At 36.7% G+C, this 22,319-nt stretch overlaps 1 protein-coding gene across 1 annotated transcript; it reads left to right on the forward strand.

Moving 5' to 3' along the window:
- On the forward strand, positions 3,366–5,350 carry LOC107615417. The gene is made up of 2 exons (XM_016317479.1): positions 3,366–4,994; positions 5,207–5,350. The coding sequence occupies exons 1-2, from the start codon at positions 3,366–3,368 to the stop codon at positions 5,348–5,350; spliced, it is 1,773 nt and encodes a 590-aa protein (XP_016172965.1).

Raw genomic sequence — 22,319 nt, forward strand, 5'->3', positions numbered from 1 at the left:
CAAAAGATGTCTAATACAATAGTAAGAGGTCCTATTTATAATAAACTAGTCACTAGGGTTTACATGAGTAAGTAATTGATGCATAAATCCACTTCCGGGGTCAAGTCCTATCCTAGTTATCTTTATCGATGGTGATGAGAATTGAGTTCTAATCCCACTTAGTTAACCTTTACTAAAGCAAAGGAAAGTCAAGTGGAATAATTAGTTTGATCCTCAAGTCCTAGTCAATTCCTAAGAAAGGACTAGAGTTAGTAGAATTCAATTCAATTAGCAAAAATAACAATTATCAATCACGATGAGTTTGATAACTCAAGAGTCTCCATTTAATCAATTACAGCCAAGAATATAAAAAGCTAAATAAGAATCATAAATCTGAAATACCTCAATTTATATTAAATAAAGAAAATCCTAACATGAATGGTTCGTAAGCCAATTTGGCAACATAAGTAATCAACAAATGAAAGCATTAAAGTATCTGAAAGTAAAAGAGAAATATAAAGTAAAAGGAATATTGAACCTGTGACTGAAGATGAATTGAACTAAACTAATAGAAATCCTAAAATCCTAATCCTAAGAGAGAGGAGAAAAACCTCTCTCTCTAAAAACTACATCTAAATTATGAAAAGTGAATAATGGAAGACCTCTTCATGAATGGATGCATTCTCCCACTTTATAACCTCTAAAGAAATTCACAAATATAATCGCATTGTAAGTATAGCTCCTAAACCAACAGAAAATCCTTTCGTACAAACGTTTGGTTGTCACAAGTAACAAACTCAATAAAATTTATAAACCGAAGTATTCAATCCTAGGGTCGTCTTCTCAAGAAATTGCAGGGAAGTATGATTTATTATTAGCTATAGAAAAGGTAGAATTTTGGGTTTTAAAAGGTTTGAACAAGAAAAATAAATTGCAGGAATTAATAAATTAATATCTAATAAAACTCTTGGCAAGGTACGAAAATTTGGAAGTCTTATCCTAGTTATCCTTATCGATGGTGATGAGAATTGAGTTCTAATCCCACTTAGTTAACCTTTGCTAAAGCAAAGGAAAGTCAAGTGGAATAATTAGTTTGATCCTCAAGTCCTAGTCAATTCCTAAGAAAAGACTAGAGTTAGTAGAATTCAATTCAATTAGCAAAAATAACAATTATCAATCACGATGAGTTTGATAACTCAAGAGTCTCCAATTAATCAATTAAAGCCGAGAATATAAAAAGCTAAATAAGAATCATAAATCTGAAATACCTCAATTTATATTAAATAAAGAAAATCCTAACATGAATGGTTCGTAAGCCAATTTGGCAACATAAGTAATCAACAAATGAAAGCATTAAAGTATCTGAAAGTAAAAGAGAAATATAAAGTAAAAGGAATATTGAACCTGTGACTGAAGATGAATTGAACTAAACTAATAGAAATCCTAAAATCCTAATCCTAAGAGAGAGGAGAGAAACTTCTCTCTCTAAAAACTACATCTAAATTATGAAAAGTGAATAATGGAAGACCTCTTCATCAATGGATGCACTCCCCCACTTTATAACCTCTAAAAAAATTCACAAATATAATCGCGTTGTAAGTATAGCTCCTAAACCAACAGAAAATCCTTTCGTACAAACGTTTGGTTGTCACAAGTAACAAACCCAATAAAATTTATAAACCGAAGTATTCAAACCTCGGGTCGTCTTCTCAAGGAAAACAATTATCAATCACGATGAGTTTGATAACTCAAGAGTCTCCAATTAATCAATTAAAGCCAAGAATATAAAAAGCTAAATAAGAATCATAAATCTGAAATACCTCAATTTATATTAAATAAAGAAAATCCTAACATGAATGGTTCGTAAGCCAATTTGGCAACATAAGTAATCAACAAATGAAAGCATTAAAGTATCTAAAAGTAAAAGAGAAATATAAAGTAAAAGGAATATTGAACCTGTGACTGAAGATGAATTGAACTAAACTAATAGAAATCCTAAAATCCTAATCTAAGAGAGAGGAGAGAACCTCTCTCTCTAAAAACTACATCTAAATTATGAAAAGTGAATAATGGAAGACCTCTTCATGAATGGATACATTCTCCCACTTTATAACCTCTAATATGTGTTTTCTGGACTTGGATCTGGGCCAAAAGGGTTTCAGAAATTGCTGGGGGCATTTTCTGCAGTTTCTGCACGTGGCATCTATCACGCGTCCGCGTGGGTCACACGGTCGCGTCATCTGGGAGTTTTCCTTGTGATACATGCTCGGAAAGACAACAGGGGCATTCTAAGACACAAGGGCAGAATGGGAATTTCACACTTTCAGAGGGCCCCATCACTAGAGCACATGCAAAGAAGCTTAAGGAGAGCTTTGGGAACCTGGCAGCGCTTATGCATATGGAGCTACATCAAGTTCTAACCAAGGAAGAATGGGCAAGACCCATTGGGTTAAGTCAGGACAGCAAGAAGCCCAATAATGCTTTCCGAATTCAGTGGAAGGCATAATTTATCTTTAAATTTCGAAATTCTAGACTTTTGTTTTAGTTTGTTATGTGGTCAAAAGTTGTTAGAAGACTTGTTTTATCTGCTATGCTTAGTAGTATTTTTAGGGATTTTTAAATTTAAATCAAATCTGATCTAATCTAATAAGATCAAATCTGATTTAAATTAGTTATCATATCTTTAGGATTTTAAAATTTAAATCAAATCTGATCAGATCCAATAAGATCAAATCTGATTTAAATTAGTTATCTTATCTTATGTTTTATCTAGTTTGTTTGAGGTCTATTTAAACACCTTCTGGTGAGACAATTTACATAACCTTGATGAATAAATTTTCAGTTGCTGTGAAGCACGTTTATTATGTGAGAAGTGAGGTGAGTGATTTGCTTCGCTTGTTGCATGAGGAAGATTGAAGGATCCAACACTAAGGTGATCTGCGTGGTGGTTTCTTTCAGTTTTTGTCCCTCTGATCTAGGTTGTCAAGGACAGGTTCTTTGAAGGTCTAGTAGGGAATCCTTTCCGGTGACCTAGGTTGCTAAGAACAGGTATCTTAGAGGTCTAGTAGGAAAAACCTTTATCTTTTATATTTCCGCTGTGTCTCTTTTTTGGCTAAAAAATTCCTCTTTTAATCCCATTCTTTTCTGGTCCCCCTTCCATTAGGATTTTACTACTTTGAATGTATTCCAGATTATCTTAGTTTGGTGTCTCAATTCCTCATCTTCCGAAGTGCAACTTGTTAAAGCAATCCAAGAGTGGAAAAAGGCAAGAGTGGTGAGCTCAACAGAGGGTAAAAGCCACGTACTGAGTGAAACACGAGTGTCCTACTCTGAGTGATACACGTGAGAGGAGTGTTGTAAGGCCTTTTCTTTTTACAGGTTCATTGATGGCTAACACTGAAGAGAACCCCGATCCACAACTAACTTTCCACATCGACGCACTTACTAGCATCCTTACAAAGATTCAACAACGTCTTGATGACATGGATTCCCGCATTAACTCTTTCTCTCCTAAGCGAAAAGCACGGTCACGAGAATCTGTTCATAATGATTCTACGGAGTCTGAGGAGGAGCCTTCATCCAAATCCCGGCCTCATAGACAATCGGCAGATGTTGATAGTAACCTTAATTCTATCAAGATGCGCATCCCAGAATTTAAAGGCAGAAGTGACCCTGAGGCGTACCTGGAATGGGAACGAAAGGTGAAGCTCTTATTTCAATGTCATAACTACTCTGATGTGAAAAAGGTAAGACTAGCGGCTGTCGAATTCTCGGATTATGCCCTTGTCTGGTGGGCCGAGCTGGACAAACAGAGGAGGCGGAATGACAAACCACCAATTCTGTCTTGGGAGAAGATGAAGAAGGTCATGCGACAACGGTTTGTCCCTTCTTACTACTACAGGGAGCTACATCAACGGCTCCAACGGTTATACCAAGGTTCTAAGTCTGTAGATGAGTATCATAAGGAGATGGAAATGCTACTAATCCAGGCAAACATTGAGGAGGAGTCTGAGGCTACTATGGCACATTTTTTAAGTGGGCTGAATCGAGACATTGCAAATACTGTCGAACATCTCCCATATGTGACTATGGAAGACTTGGTGAACCTAGCTATCAAGGTGGAAAGACAGCAAAAGGGAAAAGGGCTGCGTAATTATACTTCAAGGTGGGATTCGAGAGGTGCTAATTTCGGGGAGAAGACTGGATCCAAACCCACCGAATCAAAGGAGAAGCCCACAGAGCAGCACAGGAAGACACACACGCCTAATTCCATTTCTAAACCTCCTGCACGGCATCGTGATATTACCTGCTTTAAGTGCCGCGGATTAGGCCATTATGCTTCCGAGTGTCCAAATAAAAGGACCATGGTAATTAAAGCAAATGATATTTTCTCAGAATCTGATAACTCAGATGGGTTTAAAGACATGTCACATGCGGATGATGCTACAGATCATGAAGATATAGTTGAGTATGCTGTTAGTGGCGAGACCCTTGTTACTAGGCGGATCTTAAATGTACAAGCCAAGGACGATCCTCTAGAACAGCGAGAGAACATCTTTCATACAAAATTTTTGTTGGGAGATAAGGTTGGACTCATGATCATTGATGCTGGAAGTCATACAAACGTTGCTAGCTCTACGTTGATCACAAAGTTGGGGTTGAAATGCACCAAACACCCTAATCCTTACAAACTGGAGTGGCTAAGTGATGTGGGTGAATTGAAGGTTATGATGCAAGCCCGCATACAGTTCTCTATTGGGAGATATAGTGACGAGGTACTTTGTGACGTGGTTCCCATGCAGGCTTGTCATCTACTTCTAGGCCGTCCATGGCAGTATGATAGGAAGGTGACCCATGATGGTTTCACAAACCGATACTCTTTCACCTATCTTGGGAAGAAGATTACCCTTGCACCTTTGACACCTAAAGAAGTGTACCTGGAGCAACTGAGCATGCGCAAATCTACTACAGAGTCTTTAGGATGTGAGAAAATTGAAAAACGTATGAGAAAAAGAGTCAGAGTCTAAGTAAAAAAGAGAGTTCTAAAAGAGAAACATCTGTGGAGAGTGAGAGTGCTCACAAAATATGTTTTTATGCAAAAGAGAGGGATCTGAAGCATGCTAGTTTAAGAAAAAAAGCATTGGTGTTAGTACGATTTAGAGAGTCTTTACTTTCTACCATTGAAACAAACCATGACCTGCCTAGTGCTTTTATTTCACTCTTGCAGGAATTTGGCGATGTCTTTCCAGATGAGCTGCCCCCAGGTTTACCTCCGTTACGAGGCATTGAGCATCAGATTGACTTGAAATCATCAAGAAACATGTTAACTTTAAATGGGATCACGAACAAGAAATTGCCTTTAACACCTTGAAAGAATTATTGTGTTCTGCCCCCATTCTTATTTTACCGGATTTTTCTAAAACTTTTGAAATCGAATGTGATGCTTCCGGAATTGGTATAGGTGCTGTTTTAATGCAGGAAAAGCAAGCAATCGCCTATTTCAGTGAGAAGTTGAATGGATCCCGTCTCAACTACTCAACTTATGATAAGGAGCTTTGCCTTGGTGCGAGCTTTAGAAGTGTGGCAGCGTTATTTGCTACCTAAGGAATTTGTGGTACATACTGACCATGAATCTCTCAAACACTTGAAGGGTCAAGGGAAGCTAAACAAGAGACATTCAAAATGGATAGAATTCCTTGAATCCTTTCCATACGTAATCGCCTATAAGCAAGGTAAGGAGAATGTGGTTGCTGATGCATTATCTAGAAGGTATTCATTAATCACAACCCTTACTTCTAAACTGTTGGGTTTTGAGTGTATGAAGGAATTATATGCATCTGATTCTACTTTTTCCTCTATCTATGCTGCATGTGAACATGGTGCACATAACAAATTCTACAAGCATGATGGTTTTCTTTTTCGGGGTAATAGGATTTGTGTACCTACTTGTTCTATTCGGGAGCTACTTGTTCTAGAATCACATAGTGGGGGTTTGATGGGTCATTTTGGTGTGCATAAGACTTTGGATATTTTATCTGAGCATTTTTATTGGCCCCACATGCGTAAAGATGTCGAAAAATTTTGTGCCAAATGCATTACCTGTAAACAAGCTAAATCTAAGTCCTTACCACATGGTTTGTATACTCCTTTACCTGTTCCTGTGCATCCATGGGTTGATATTTCTATGGATTTTGTTCTTGGTTTGCCTAGAACCGGAGAGGTCGAGATAGCATTTTTGTTGTGGTAGATAGATTTAGTAAAATGGCTCATTTTATTGCTTGCCATAAAACTGATGATGCCATAAATATTGCTGACCTATTCTTTAGAGAAGTTGTGCGCTTACATGGTGTTCCCCAAACTATTGTTTCTGATCGTGATGTCAAATTCTTAAGTCACTTCTGGAAAGTTTTGTGGAGTAAGTTGGGAACAAAATTGTTATACTCAACTACTTGTCACCCTCAAACTGATGGTCAAACTGAAGTAGTAAATAGGACATTGGGAACCTTGTTGCGTGCTATTGTTGGTAAGAATTTGAAAACCTGGAAAGCTTGTTTACCTTTTATTGAGTTTGCTTATAACCGAACAATCCATTCTTCCACTGGTTTTTCGCCCTTTGAACTTGTCTAAGGTTTTAATCCTCTAACTGTCTTAGATTTAATGCCTTTACCCTTGAGTGATCTTATTAGCTTAGATGGAGTAAGCAAGGCTGAAAAAGTTAAAGCAATACATGCAAAGGCTCGTGACCTCATTGAGAGAAAGAACAAAGCCACGGCAGAAAGGATTAACAAGAGCCGAAAGCATATAGTCTTCGAACCAGGAGATTGGGTTTGGGTACATTTGAGGAAGGAGAGATTTCCTACTCAGAGGAAGTCTAAACTTGATGCTAGAGGGGATGGCCCATTCCAAGTTCTTGAGAAGATCAATAACAACGCCTACAAGATTGACCTACCAGGTGAGTATAATGTTTCTGCCACTTTCAATGTTTCTAATCTCTCTCCTTTTGATATGGACACAGATTCGAGGACGAATCTTTTTGAGGAAGGAGGAAATGATACATGCTCGGAAAGACAACAGGGGCATTCTAAGACACAAGGGCATAATGGGAATTTCACACTTCCAGAGGGTCCCATCAGTAGAGCACATGCAAAGAAGCTTAAGGAGAGCTTTGGGAAACTGGCAGCGCTTATGCATATGGAGCTACATCAAGTTCTAACCAAGGAAGAATGGGCAAGACCCATTGGGTTAAGTCAGGACAGCAAGAAGCCCAATAATGCTTTCCGAATTCAGTGGAAGGCATAATTTATCTTTAAATTTCGAAATTCTAGACTTTTGTTTTAGTTTGTTATGTGGTCAAAAGTTGTTAGAAGACTTGTTTTATCTACTATGCTTAGTAGTATTTTTAGGGATTTTTAAATTTAAATCAAATCTGATCTAATCTAATAAGATCAAATCTGATTTAAATTAGTTATCATATCTTTAGGATTTTAAAATTTAAATCAAATCTGATCTGATCCAATAAGATCAAATCTGATTTAAATTAGTTATCTTATCTTATCTTTTATCTAGTTTGTTTGAGGTCTATTTAAACACCTTCTGGTGAGACAATTTACATAACCTTGATGAATAAATTTTTAGTTGCTGTTAAGCACGTTTATTATGTGAGAAGTGAGGTGAGTGATTTGCTTCGCTTGTTGCATGAGGAAGATTGAAGGATCCAACACTAAGGTGATCTGCGTGGTGGTTTCTTTCAGTTTTCGTCCCTCTGATCTAGGTTGCCAAGGACAGGTTCTTTGAAGGTCTAGTAGGGAATCCTTTCCGGTGACCTAGGTTGCTAAGAACAGGTATCTTAGAGGTCTAGTAGGAAAAATCTTTATCTTTTATTTTTCCGCTGTGTCTCTTTTTTGGCTAATAAATTCCTCTTTTAATCCCATTCTTTTCTGCTCCCCCTTCCATTAGGATTTTACTACTTTGAATGTATTCAACCCTTAATGCCCAACATAAATCCTTATCACCTTGTCACGCGTTCGCTTCGATCATGCGTACGCGTCATTTGCGTTCTACTCAAGGCATGCATCCGCGTCAGTCACGTGTTCGCGTCGCTGCCTTTTTGCGCTAAGCACGCGGCCGCGTCGTCCATGCGTTCGCATCGCTGCCATTTTCTTCAAAACTCCATTTTTGTGCTTTTCTTCCATTTTTGTATGTTTCCTTTCTGTCCTCTATGCCATTCCTGCCTTAGGAGATCTGCAAATACTTAACACACAAATCACGGCATCGAATGGTAATAAAGGGTAATTAAAATTAATATTTTTAAAGCATAGAAAACATGTTTTTCACATATATCACATAATAAGGAAGGGAATGTAAAATCATGCAATTTACATGAATAAGTGGGTGAAGGATTGAATAAATCACTTAAATTGAGCACAAAATACATCATAAAATATGGGTTTATCAACCTCCCCACACTTAAACAATAGCATGTCCTCATGCTAAATCCAAGAGAAAGGGTAAAGTTAGAATGGTGTAATCTCATGCAATGCATTCTATTCTAAATGCAAACTACCTAAATGAGTCATGCAATTCTAGTTATTATTCACTTGTATATAAAGCTTACATGTGGTCAAATTAATTCATATCCTTAAGGAATCATATGTGCATAGCCAGACCTAGATAATGTTAAAGCACTTTTACAATTGAGATGGGTAGAAGTATTTCACAAACTTGCAAGACAATTAACAATTAAGCAGAGATATATGGTGATGAGCTATTGAACCCTCACTGAATTTTGTGTTTACTCTCTAGTCACTCAGTGTTTATTGGGTTAATCACTCTATTCTTCTTTCTATCCTTGCTTTCTAAAACTTTGTTCTTCATCTAACCAATCAACAACTATGGAATACAGACATACAAAAATCATGAGGTCTTTTTCAAGGTTGTAATGGGGCCAAGGTAAAGGTAAGGATATATGTATAAGGCTAAGTGAGCTAACAAAGTGAATCCTTGATTAGTCTAAGATCTCACCTAACATACATACTTTATATAAATCAAAGTTCCTTAACCTATGTACCCAAATTTTCCCACTTTGTATTACAAGCTCATGCATTAATTTTAATTTTGAAATTTTGTCCCATGTGCATTGATTTTTATTTTGCATTTGGGAAGTTTTTATATCCCCTTATCTAAATACTGAAAATATATTTAAAATTTTTTTTATACACATGGTAATTTAATTGTTTTGATTTCACATGAGCATGCTTCCCAAATTTTTTTGAAATAACTTATTCTTTTTAAATTCCTACTTAGTTTCTATCATCCCATGTTTCCATAAAATTTTTCACACTTAAATTGTGCACAATATCTGTTTTAAGCTAACCAAGGATTCAACTTGGGATTTTTATTTTGTTTTTCTGCTTAAGGCTAGTAATGTGGTTATAGAACAAGAGGGGATTAAAAAGCTCAAGGGGGCTAACAAGGGTGATGTAAAAGGTAGGCTAAATTGGGATAAATGAGGAAAAATGCAAACGATGGCCTCAATCATCTCTTTGTATGTATCTATATTCTATATTGGACATATAGATTAAAACAAAGTAAAGAACACCAGAATGAAAAAGAAGGGCAAAACACACAGGAATGAAATTTATAGTTTGAATGTAACTATACAATTAAGCTCAAAACTCACAGGCTGTGTGTTCTCCAGCTCAAAAATCATATATCAGTTATACATGTCATGCAAGTGGAAATCAAGAGTTCCCATTCAACTCAATGTAAATCTTAGGGTGGCCCTTAAAATTTTAGTGTTCCTCCTTGAAGAAATGTTGTTAACTAACTAACATGTAATGCTATATATACAAGGTGTGTGGATTATTTAAATTTACTAAAGTTTCTAGTTTACTCCTTTTATTTTCAATTAAACCAAACTATTATATGCTAAAAGGGTAAACTATACTAATTAATCCACGTATTCTATAACTAATAAATTTAGAATTGCAAACTAAACTAAATGTCTAAGATATAAACTAAAGTGCAAAATGCGGAAATAAAGTAAAAATACAGCAAAAGAATAATGTGCAAGTACTAAAAAATAAAAATAAAGATAAAAATACAGAAAAATAAACAAAATAAGATAGAAGAGTCTATAGTGGTTCACCAAAAAGATACGCCAGGGATGGCGACCTTCCCACACTTAAAATATAGCATCGTCCTCGATGCTCACTCAAGCTGGATGTGAAGAAGTGTCATCACTGGAAGGATGGGCTGCTGGTGTCTCTGTGGTGGTCTGAGGGTCTGCAGGCTGGATAAGTGTAGGAGGATCTGTCTGCTGTAGTGGAGGCGCTGACTGTAGAGGGATCTCCGGATCTGTGGCCTGTAGCTGGTGGTGCTCCTTATGATGTGGCGCAGCTTGCTCTGGTCCTGCCTGCTCAGCCTGGGCATGTGTCTCCTCCTCATGATCGCTCGCCTCCGCCTCAAATATATCAGAAGGGGTGTCAGGCTCAGAGGGGATATTGCTGCCAGATCGGATCATCAACTTAAGGTGATCATAGCGCCACTTGTTGCGACGCTCCATACGATCCAGGCGGGCGAAGAGTCGATGCACCAAATGATAAATGGGCTCAAGAGCAGGTGGATGTACAGTGGATGGGGCTGGTGCAGTAGTGGATGCAGAAGGGGCAACTGAAGATGTGGCTGCCTCACCAAAAGCGGTGAGGAATGGGGGTCTGTAGCCTAAAGCCTAAAACTTCCTGCTGTGCAGGATGATCTTCTTGCAATCTGCAGCAGTTGGCTTCGCATCGGCCAGCTCCCAAGACACGTCAGCTCGGCGGCCTAGCTGGGTGATCAGATAAGGGAAAGGAAGAGTGCCTCTGACATGGACCCTAGCCATGTAATGCCTGATGAAACATGGAAGATACAGGTCCTTACCCTCCATCACACACCAGATGAGGGTGATCATAGCAGCGGGCAGCTCTGTCTCATGAGTGCTCGGCATCAAATAGTTGCTCAGAATCTGGTGCCAGAGCCGAGCCTCATCATTCAGGTAAATCAGCTTGATTCCCTTAGGCATCACTGTGTTCTTTCCCATGACCCAAGGGACAGTAGGATCAAGGGCTACTTTCTGCTTGATAGCATCCCAGTCAAATCTCATAAATCTCATATCCTCTTCGGCCTTTTGGTAACCGTTAGGCTGATCTGACTTAGGCTGAAGGTGGAGGATGTCCTCAATAGCTTCCTCAATGACCAAAATCTGTTTCCCTCTGAGATGCACTGCATCCAGGGAAGTCTTGAAATAGTTACAGTAAAATTCTCTGACCCAGGAAGCATTGACCTCTGTCAAGTTTCTTTCCAAGAAGAACCAGTCTCTCTGTTTTATCTGTTCGGAGGTGTACTGCTGTATTTCTTCTAGAATTTTTAGAGTTTTTTCCAGGTACAGGTTCCTGGAAATGGCAAACACTGGATACTTTAGCTCACAGTATCTGTTTGCAAATTTAACTGGATCTGTGGCAGGGAGGAGCTGGTCAGCCTTCTCCTGCGGGGTAAAGTGCTTTTCCCGCCAGGAGTCGTCATGCAAAATGTCGAGGATGGACATAGAGGATTCGCCTCTTTCCTTTTTACTAGTGGATGCCTTGCCTTTTCCTTTGCGTTGAGGGTCAGACATCCTGAAAAGCAGAAATTTCAGGATATAATTGAAGAACAAAAGCAGGAAAACAAGTAGGCAAATAGGATTTATCAATGTAAGCATAAAGGCAAATGAGCAGTAGAATCATGAAATGAGTTAAATATATGTACATTTTGGACTGTATTTGAGTTAAAAAATCTGAGATGAAAAATCACAATCCAAAATATATTATAAGTAGAATTCATGTTAATTAGGAAAAACAGAGATTATGCCCTGAGTTAGAAAGTTAAAGTGGTTAGTGAGTAAAAAGGAGGTTAGAAAGTGGAAAGCAGTGAGTTAGTAAAAAGAAAGTTAAAGTAGGGGGCATGATAATGGTTTCCTAGTTAATAATAAATTTCACAAGTTTAAAGAATAATCAACTCATAGTCAAGCAAGGATATCAGGTTATTGATGATAATTCATATAGATACAGGGGTAGCTAAAATTAAAATGAAAACATCAATAATTTTAGCCATGCATTCATGCATTGGTTGGTTATAGCCATGTAGTGCAAAATTCAAAATTGCCAAAACCAATGCATGAATGAAAAAAAATGAAACCATTTACAGAAAATTGGGCAGCATTCCGGCTAAAATTTGGATGTTCCCGGAAATAAACAGCAGGAAAAATCAGTTCATATAAATTTAAATAAAGCTGCAAAGAGACACAAATAACATGACATGAAGGAGTAGTGTAAGAGCGGCAAGAAACATGGAAGAACAATATATGAGCAATATGATCATCACAGCAAAATCAGAATTGCGAAATAGATAAAACAAGTAGCAAGAACGGCGCAATTATCAGGCCTAAATCTACTAACCACATCCTAGCTACCTAACCACCTAAAATCTACTACAAACATGCATCTCTAACTATCCTAATTTGAAAAGAAACAGAAAAATATGCAATTAACTACGGATGATAGGGAAATTGGTGTTCGGCGGAACCTGGTATGTGGATGAACAGAGGTGAGGGCAGAGAGATGGTGGTGGTGACGCGACGGCGCTGGGAGGGAGCACAGTGGCGCGGTCGAAAGGCATGTAAAGCTTTTGAGCAGCTTCAAACAGATTCTCAGGCTCCCGGGGTGACAAATGTCAGAATAGATTCCAGGATCCCAAACTTTGCTTTTAAATCTGCCTTTGTCTTGTTCTATATTCTTCCATCCAGGCGGTTTAGAAATTGTATTCTCACCAAGATGACCAAACATCTTCCGAGACCTATTTAATTGAACTTGATACCATTCCGTGCACTTCGAATTGAAGCGTGGAACCTTATTGAATCTTGCACATCAGCTCTGAGTACGAGCCATTCCCCTCTTACTCTTAAAGCCGCATAGAGCTCTAAGCTGGCCATCTGTTTCAAGCAAACCATATTCAAGTGGAAAAGTAAAGACAAAGGTTAAGGATTGTACCCACTTGAAGCTTGTATTAGGTGGTAAGGGCCTTGGGATAGGTGTTTCCAGTGGTTCTGTGAATTCTTCTGTGAATTCCTCCACTTCCTTGCAAAATTCTTCAGCTGCAACTGCGTCCTGATCAAAGTCTTCTATGTCTTCCTCATCACTCAAGTCATACATTGGAGGTTGAGAGAAATCTACCTCGACATCATCTTCGTATTTACTTGGATAAGGTTCTTCAGGCTCAAGGAGTTCAGTTGCGGATGTGAGTTCGTGACTAGGAGAGCTTGATTCATGATCATTACTGCCCATGGAATCAACTTCTTGGTCTGTTCCGTCCAATTTTTCACAAGGTATATGCATTGGAGGTTGTGCACTATCCTCCTTGGCATCAGTTTCAAACTTCTCAGCAAAATCCTTTACAGTTCTCGATTCCATGGAGGTTCAGCATCTCCTAAATCTTCAACCACTTCTTCCTCTACAACTATTATGGCTTTCTCCACTTGTTCCAATACAAAGCTATGCTCCTCATTGTCCACCGAAGTTTCTAGTGCCTCCTTCATGCTACGCTCTTCTTTTGATTCCCCACATGTAGCCATGGGAGTACTCTGAGTGCTCAGATGTTGGGAAGCTAATTTATTTACCACCTCGGTTAAGACAGTAGTGAGTTCCAGCACGTCCCTTTGCATCTTCGCTTGCCCTTGAAGAAGAACACGAAGTTCGTCATCCATTGCAGATTGGGGTGGATATGAGGGTTCATTGGTTGGGAGAGAGGGCTCATAATACAGAGGTGGTTCTTCTTGATAAGGATATGGGGATGGTGAATGTTGTGGTGGTGGTTCTTGGGAGTAATTAGATTGGAATTGTGGTGGATAAGGGTCATACGGTGGTGAATGGTGAAAAGAAACTTGTGAGTGTGGTGGTTCAAAGTTATGTTGAAAGGGTGATTCATAAGCACAGGCTGGAACTTGTTGGTAATTACAAAGGGATCTACTGTATCTATTGCCTTGGCATGCATTGTAGAATGGTCATCGTCTGTGATACTGTGGAGGGTGTTGTTGCCTAAAGGGTTAATCAAGTCCTCGTGACTCCATCCATCCTTGATTGCCCTGACCTTGATGCATGTTCCTGCTATAGCTTTCATTCTCTTCAACAATATTAGAACCAAACTCAAAGCGATAGGGGTGAGAATTCATGGTAGCTAATAAGAATTAAAAATGAAAACAGAAACAAATAAACAAGCAAAAGAAAAATATTTACAATAACCAATAATAAGACACACGTTTGCAATTCCCCGGCAACAGCGCCATTTTGACAAACTGGTTTTTCTATCGGTAAAGAAATTCACAAATATAATCGCGTTGTAAGTATAGCTCCTAAACCAACAGAAAATCCTTTCGTACAAACGTTTGGTTGTCACAAGTAACAAACCCAATAAAATTTATAAACCGAAGTATTCAAACCTCGGGTCGTCTTCTCAAGGAATTCCAGGGAAGTATGATTTATTATTAGCTACGGAAAAAGTAGAATTTTGGGTTTTAAAAGGTTTGAACAAGGATCATATTGATTCGATTTAGTACTATAATAGCTCATTCAAATTCAATATGAATTTGATTTATATAGAATTATGAATGAAGACATACATGTAACATTATTTGATTTAGAACTTTCATGTAATATTATTATGTGTTTGGTTTATGCATGTGTTTTATCCTATTATTACATATAATTTAGAGAGAATACTAATGTTGTGATTAAAAGTTAGAATCAAGATTCAATTGTTTTAAAAAAAATAATTTGAGTTAATTTTATAACTATCAATATGATTTTTTTTGTGCTAATATCTAATTATATTTTTATATACATAGAGAGAAAAAATATTATTTTTAAATAACAAATATAAAAATTAATTATTTCTATTTGTGCAACAGACTTAATACCTAATTAAATGTAAAAATATACACGTTAAATTGTTTCAAATTTTACATAACGAATGTTAAAATTAATTATTAATAAAAAATTAGACTTTTTCATATAAAAATAATAACTAAAAAACTTATTATTTGATTTTTTTTATCTGCAGAGACATTGGTCTTCTTAGCCGGAGACTTTTGTCAACCTACAATCTTTTTTGTAAAAGTAGTTTGATTCTATAAAATTTTTATATCATGTATAATCTATACTGTCAGGATAAAGTGGACCGTAATTTTAAAAAATTTATATTTCCATAATATTATTACGAGTAAAAATACTAGTCGATATACTAATAAAGGCTTAAGACCATAGTAGTGTAACACACTCACTATCAGAACGTCACACTTTCGACTGCGCCACTCTGATAGCTTGGATATTACGACAACTCTAAATATATTCAATACTAAAATATGAGCCTGTTTAAAGCTTAAAACCTCATATCCTTGTAAAAACACTATATATATATACCAATAAACTTACAAGCATACATATCATCAATTCCTATCACTCTTAAAAAATTGATAAAGATAAACGCGAGGAAAAAAAATAACTAAGATAATACAAAAACACCGAATAACAGAACAACTAATAAACTCCTCTAAAACTTCGTCGTCCATATCCGGAAAAGGAAAAACGTGTAAGGGAGTGAGAACATTGTCCTTGAAAAGGTTCTCACTATAAGGTTATAGAATTGCTATAACAAGATACTGTAAAATAAAACTATTTTTAAGGTATAGTGATCATTGTTTGTCTTATGTACATTCTCAAAGCACTTAGGTTCACATTCAAAAATCCAAAAATCCTTTTTAAAGGAATCTTGATAAATTTCTCAAAATCAAAAACCTTTTTCCTTGTAAAAGTTCAAAAGTTTTTCATAGACAGTATGAATGACCAACATGTCCCAAGTATAGGTTCAATTTACTTTATGCTGTAAGAGTTTGATTTTTTCATACTTTACTAGACCACAACATGAAAGCAGTTATCTACACGGTATATATGATCATCATGTTCCAAGCATAGGTTCATTAAGTTTATGCTGAACTAGTCAGATACTTTATACAGAACTAGACCTCAAACATACCAATCACGGTCTCAGACTCATCCAATCCAACACGGCCTCCGGCCCAAATAACTCAGTCATCAACCAATTCATCACAAGCCAATGAATTCAAAGACAATCACAATTAATGTGGTTCAAGCACAATCAAAAGTAATTACAACAAGTATAACAGTTAGCAGTTAACATAAGTATTCACATAGGCAAACTGATTACAATATGCACACCCAAACAATGTCACATAGATGCAAATGATGAATGTCTGTCCTACTGGCTGTGATATTACATTGTCGGTTCCATTGCCAACCCGACACATTCCTATGAGAATGTTTCCTTTTGGTCACGTATAAATAGGAACCCTGTGGGATAACGTGCCCGCCACACGGTCCAGGATGTCAGTGCCTGCACTCTCCTGTGATCCGAAAGGATGTGAGCAGGATACTCTGCCTCCGACCTCACATTTCTCAGCATAAGCGGGACGTACCCGGCCCTTACGCCCACCAAACAATATCTTATCAATGACAAATCTCTCAACATAAGCGGGACAAACCCGGCCCTTATGCTTACAACTCAGCGCAAGCGGGACGAACCCGGTCCTTACGCCTACCAAACAATAACTCATCAATCTCGATAATATCCACAATCAATCAGACTCAATGTCTTATTTCAAAAATCATTCTAAATCCGGATTTGGCCATAAAATTTCTCAGTAGAGTCTCAAGACTTTAGGGGAAAGCAATCGATTTTATTTTCTCAATTTCAGTAAAAAAAATTTTAAAAATAATGGTGTTCTTAATTTGAATTACGCAAAGGGAGTTTCTAAACCAAATCAACACTAAACAATCTTAATTTAGAAGTTCCAAACCAATTTAAAACCCAAGATCCAATCTCAATTTCATTCTTGAAACCAATTCTTTCAACTTTTTCCAAAACATCACAAAACGGCATCATTTAGTCAAAGTCCAATTTCTTGTAAATTCATTAAATCTCATCTAAATGAAATCCTTAAGTCCAACTCCAAACATAAGCCCTTTTTATATAAAATCGATCTTAAAACATAATACTTTTCTTAGGTAATTTAAAATCGTAAAGTAATCCTTTTCTGAATAAATCGAACTCAAAATATATGTTTTTCTCAAATAAATTAAATTCGAAACATAACCATTTTCTTAATAAATCATCTAATACAAGTTCTCAAATTCAAAACTTTTCTAAATATCATTTCAAACAAAGTTTCAGTTTTTACAGAAAATTCGACAGCATCTCCCCTAAAACTTGGACTTTGCCACCCTTTTCGGGCCCCAACCAAACCAATCATCAACCCTCTCCAACGGGTTCAAGACCAAATCAGTTTCCAATAAAACCAAATCCATACTTTCAAACATTAAAATCATTTCAAATCAAACCAATCAGAAATCTCCATTTTAACTAAATCAGACATTATTTCAATCAAACAGGCAACATATTCATCCAAGACAAATCAGACCATTCATAAGACATACATAATCGCTAGAAATTACATTTCGCACATCATATCTATTTATAACAATTCCAATTTAATATAAATTAATTTTTAGAAAAGTCCCTACCTCGACTCGTGGAAACCATAACCAAAACGCATCAACGAAACCTTTTCTCTCAACCCGAAACCAACAGCAACCGCAAACTCAGTCCCTAATCACTTTCGCGGCACTCACAGCAGCTTAAAAGCGACATGCAACATATAGAACTCGAACTGTGAAAGAAAACAGAGCGGCAGCAGTCTCTAAACCGGTCTGGCGGCTGCCCCGGCATTCAACCCAAAGCGGCAGCGGCGACCTGAACAACACGGCTGGACTGGTCGCGGCCCTCCCTTCCTCGCGGATCTCTCCTCTGCTTCACCCATGGACGACGGTGATCCTGGCTCCCTTCTGCAATGACGACGGCGTGGACTCAGAGGTGGCGGCGGTGACATGCGCAGCAGCAGTGCACGATAATGACGACGGCAGTGTCGAGCAGGGACGACGGCGACTGTGCAGCGCGGTTCCCTCCTCCTTAGCGGCCTTCTTTCTCACCTCAGATCCGACTTGCGACGGTGAGGGCTTCATGGGCGGCGGTGACGGGCTTCCTTTATGCATGCAAGCACGACTGCGGCAATGCGGTGAGGACGACAGCGAACTCGATGGCAGTAGCGGCGACCTCTCCCTCTCGGTGCTGCTGCTGCTGCTGCTCTCTCTCTCTCTCTCTCTCCTTGGTTCTAACTTCCTGGCGGTTCACTCCGGCGGCAACGATGGCAGTGACGCGCACCGGTGCGACCTCCCTTCCTTCCTCTTCTCTTCTCTTCCCTCTCCGGTCCTCCCCCTCTTCTCTTTTTCCTTTCTGTTTCTTTCTTTTTCCTTTTTGTTGGGTGTGTGTGTTTGTGTTTTGTTTGTTGATGGAGGGGTGGTGGTGGCTAGGGTTTCTTTTGGGGTAAAAGGGAAAATGTATGTTAATTAGGATTAGGGTTTCAATTTGGGAATTTTGGATTTTAATCTGAAAACTAATTGAATCCTTAAAATTACTTTAAAAATATTATTTATTGTATCAAATTACTAGGTTTTCATTCAAATACTTTAATTGAAAATATAATACAATATAATTAATTTTCTCTATTAACAAAACTTAAAGTATTTAATTATATACAAATATTATCCTATGAAAATCTTATCATTTTACAACTACTAATTTTATAATTTAAATATAGAAAATAATTTAATCATTATAAAATTAGATAAAATTCTATTTTTGAATAGCCAAACCTCATAATTTTTGAATTTTTAAAATTTTAAATTGTAAATAGAAAAATAATCCATAATTATAGAGTTTGGATAAAAATCTTAATTTATTTCAAATCCAATTAATCAAAACTACCTTTAATTATTTTCAATAAAATAATTTCCTGAAAATAAAACTGTAAATAAATATATGGTTTGAGATTAGTTCAAAATAGGACTTTTCAAAAGTCTTGGGTCGTACATTCCATCCACCTTATAAAATTTTTCATCCTCAAAAATTAAAGTATTACATAAGATAATACATAGACTTAGCACTCTACTTTTTAAATACCTTTTAGGAAAGTAAGAAATCTTAGCATATATATATATAAAATTTCAAATACCGAATAACCATAAGATTTAAATATAAGGGTAAGATATAGTGTAAGGTGAAAGATACAAGATAGGCTCGATGCAAAAAGGTTATATGGTTTCAAAACTTTACAAAATCTTGGAGGAACAAAATAAGGTGCAAGTCAAGATAGACGTTCACAAAGCAAAGCGGTGGTTAACATGGAAAAAAGGCTACAAAGCAGGTTGGTATGTAACAACAGATATAACGTTCACTCACAGATCTCGTACCCCTTTCAAAGCATCAACTTCCTAATTCCATCAATCACTTTACAACCCCATAACCGGTCACAAGCCTAACATCCGCAAACTCTTCTGCGAGAAACGAAACTCCCACAACTTTTCATAACATCGGACACTTACTGCTCCCCCTTCCATAACCACAAACCACATTCTAAAGAACTAACGCATCGCATTACTATACCTAAAGATCGCACGTGACAATAAAACAATTCTTGAGTTTATTCAAAAAGATAAAAGACTTTGAAAAAAAAGGACAAGCAACAAGGATAATCTCCGCAAGAGTTTTGAAAAAACTGCTAAAACTACAAGTAAACAAGGATGTACAATCATGAGTATTGGAAAGAAATTCAGTTTAACAACCTCAAGGATGACTCCCGAATCGGAGATAACTGATAGGAACACTAAAAAGAAAAGCAAGACAGTAGTTTAAAATAAAATCAAGCTAAGTTAAAAGTATAAAATCATAGAAGAAGATTAACTAAAGCCAGCGATGATGCTCACAAGGTTTAATACATTTACCGGGAAGGTACAATGATTAAAAACAGAAATTTATTTTTTGAAAAAGAAAAAAAACAAGGCTTGTGCATATGCATAGATTGCAAATTTTTCAGGGTGTATGTGCGCACCTAAGTGTGCTAGCGCTCTCAACATAATGCATCTCCCTGTGTGCGCGTGCGCACGAGTGTGTGCGTACGCACGTTTTCAAAAATTCACAGGGTGTGCGTGTATACAAGGCTGTATGTACGCACAAGTCAAAACATAGCTACTGTTCAGAACACGCGCACAGCAGTGTGCGTGCACACTCATACCACAAATCTGCAACATTACAGAATTCAGATTTCTGACACCAACTTCTGACGATCATATCTTTTTCTACAAAATCTATACCGTTTTAAAGCTCTTTATTATCTTTAATTTGATATAAAAATCATTTAATTTCAAAAACTGTAACTCGAGATATGATCCATCAAAGTTCACCCAAAATCTACTTTTATCAAAAACTTTTAAACTCAAATTTATCACATTCCTCATCCAAAACCATTTCAATTACATTTTGACCATACAAAACCCAAAATTCATAAAAGAAACTTCTAGGCAAAGTTTTGAAATACACATGTTTTTAGGGATATAGAGAAGTGCATCTGCTAAATTCAAAATAACTTTATCAAAACTTAAAGAATAGTTCCAATTACAATCGAGTAAAAGAAAAACTTAATTTACAATTTCTTTTAAAAAGAAATCAAAACTTCTTTGAAAAGGTTCAAAATAAAACTCTGAGAGTATACTTGAAATCACCACCTCACAAGAACATTCAAAAAGATTAGGATGTACCTAAAAAGGAGTCAAGCCCTACAATAAAGGATCTTAAATCAAAAGAGTTCAAACAAGATCCACTAGGTATGAGACTTCGAACAAGCTTTCAATCGATCCAAAAGAATACAAAACTTGCAACGAGAGACAAGTCAATCAATAGAAAATCCTCAAGAAATAAACTCTGACCGAAGAACTTTGGTGAAAACAATAAGAGGATCAACAATGTACTAAGTTGAGACAAATCAAGCTGACTCAAATAAGAATGAGATTTAAAAGAAAAGAAGAAACTGAGATCAATGGTAATGTTCACAAGATGTAAAAAAATAATTAAAAATAGGATCAGGTATGGCATCTATAGAATTGAAAAGTTTAAGAAGAAATTGGTCCGTTCTCAGAAGGAGAGATATGAGTCCAAATTTTCAAAAGAACAACAATTGCATAAATAATATGTTATGCTAAACCAAGTTTAAATTAAAATAATTTAGGTAAAGTTTATCAAATGAAAATCAACCGGAATAAAAGCGAAAAATCTTCTTTCTAGAATTTTGAAAAATACTTATGTACATAATCAAATAAAGATATGCATAGGGACTGTAGTAAAATTATTAGGAAAGTCAAATTGTATTTAAAATAAGTGTATTTCTATAAACCAGTAAAAGAACAGGCGAGGTATTAGAAATAAATAGTTTTTAAACTGTATAAGGAATTTTCAAAATTTTATACATATAAGTGCATATCGAGTCAAAAGCGATTTTATAAAAATTTGAAAATTGGTTATAAATATAGTCAAATAAGAGAAAAACTGAATCACAATTTCTTTTAAAGAGGAACTTGGAATAAGAACTTAGAAAGGCATACTGCATCGAGACAAGTTCAAAGTTATGTCAAAAAATACATGAATCAAGAAGAAGAGTTTAAACAGAGAAAGACAGATACACCAAGGATTACAAGCAGGCATATGCAATTAGGATCAAACAAGATTGCATATGATAGAGGAATAGGGTTGGAAAATCAAACTACTTTTCAAAAGGATTAGCAAACAAGAACAATCAAATTAGGCTATGAAATAACAAGTCGACTCGAACAGAATTCAAGTTACATAACTGAATAATCTCGAGAAATAGTTTCTGACATTCCCAAAAACCCACGAATCGTGTTACCTATTACTTGTATATCGCCTATGACAACTCATTAGTGCTCTCATATACATAATTCACTAGTTTTAAGCCGGCCAAACTTAATACCAGGAATTATGCAATGCAAGACTAACGGCATTAATCAATAGACTGTGATGTACAAAAAAGCTCTAATTCTCGTTATTCTAACAACACTATTACATGACAAACGCTTAGAGTATGCAATTGAAGTATAGTCAGTCCATTCCTCAGGCTCTACAGGAAAGACTGCTCTGATACCAAAATGTAACACCCTCACTATCAGAACGTCACGCTTCCGGCTGCGCCACTCTGATAGCTTGGATATTATGACAACTCTAAATATATTTAATACTAAAATATGAGCCTGTACAAAACACCGAATAACAGAAATAAACTCCTATGAAACTTC

This window comes from Arachis ipaensis, chromosome B09 (assembly GCF_000816755.2).
Source record: "Arachis ipaensis cultivar K30076 chromosome B09, Araip1.1, whole genome shotgun sequence".
Classification (NCBI taxonomy): domain Eukaryota; kingdom Viridiplantae; phylum Streptophyta; class Magnoliopsida; order Fabales; family Fabaceae; genus Arachis; species Arachis ipaensis.

Bases quoted from the DNA above. Each gene is read 5' to 3' on its own strand.
- LOC107615417 (XM_016317479.1), top strand. From the start codon at position 3,366: ATGGCTAACACTGAAGAGAACCCCGATCCACAACTAACTTTCCACATC. The intron at 4,995-5,206 runs GTCAGAGTCTAA...TCACTCTTGCAG, and splicing joins AAAAACGTATGAGAAAAAGA to GAATTTGGCGATGTCTTTCC.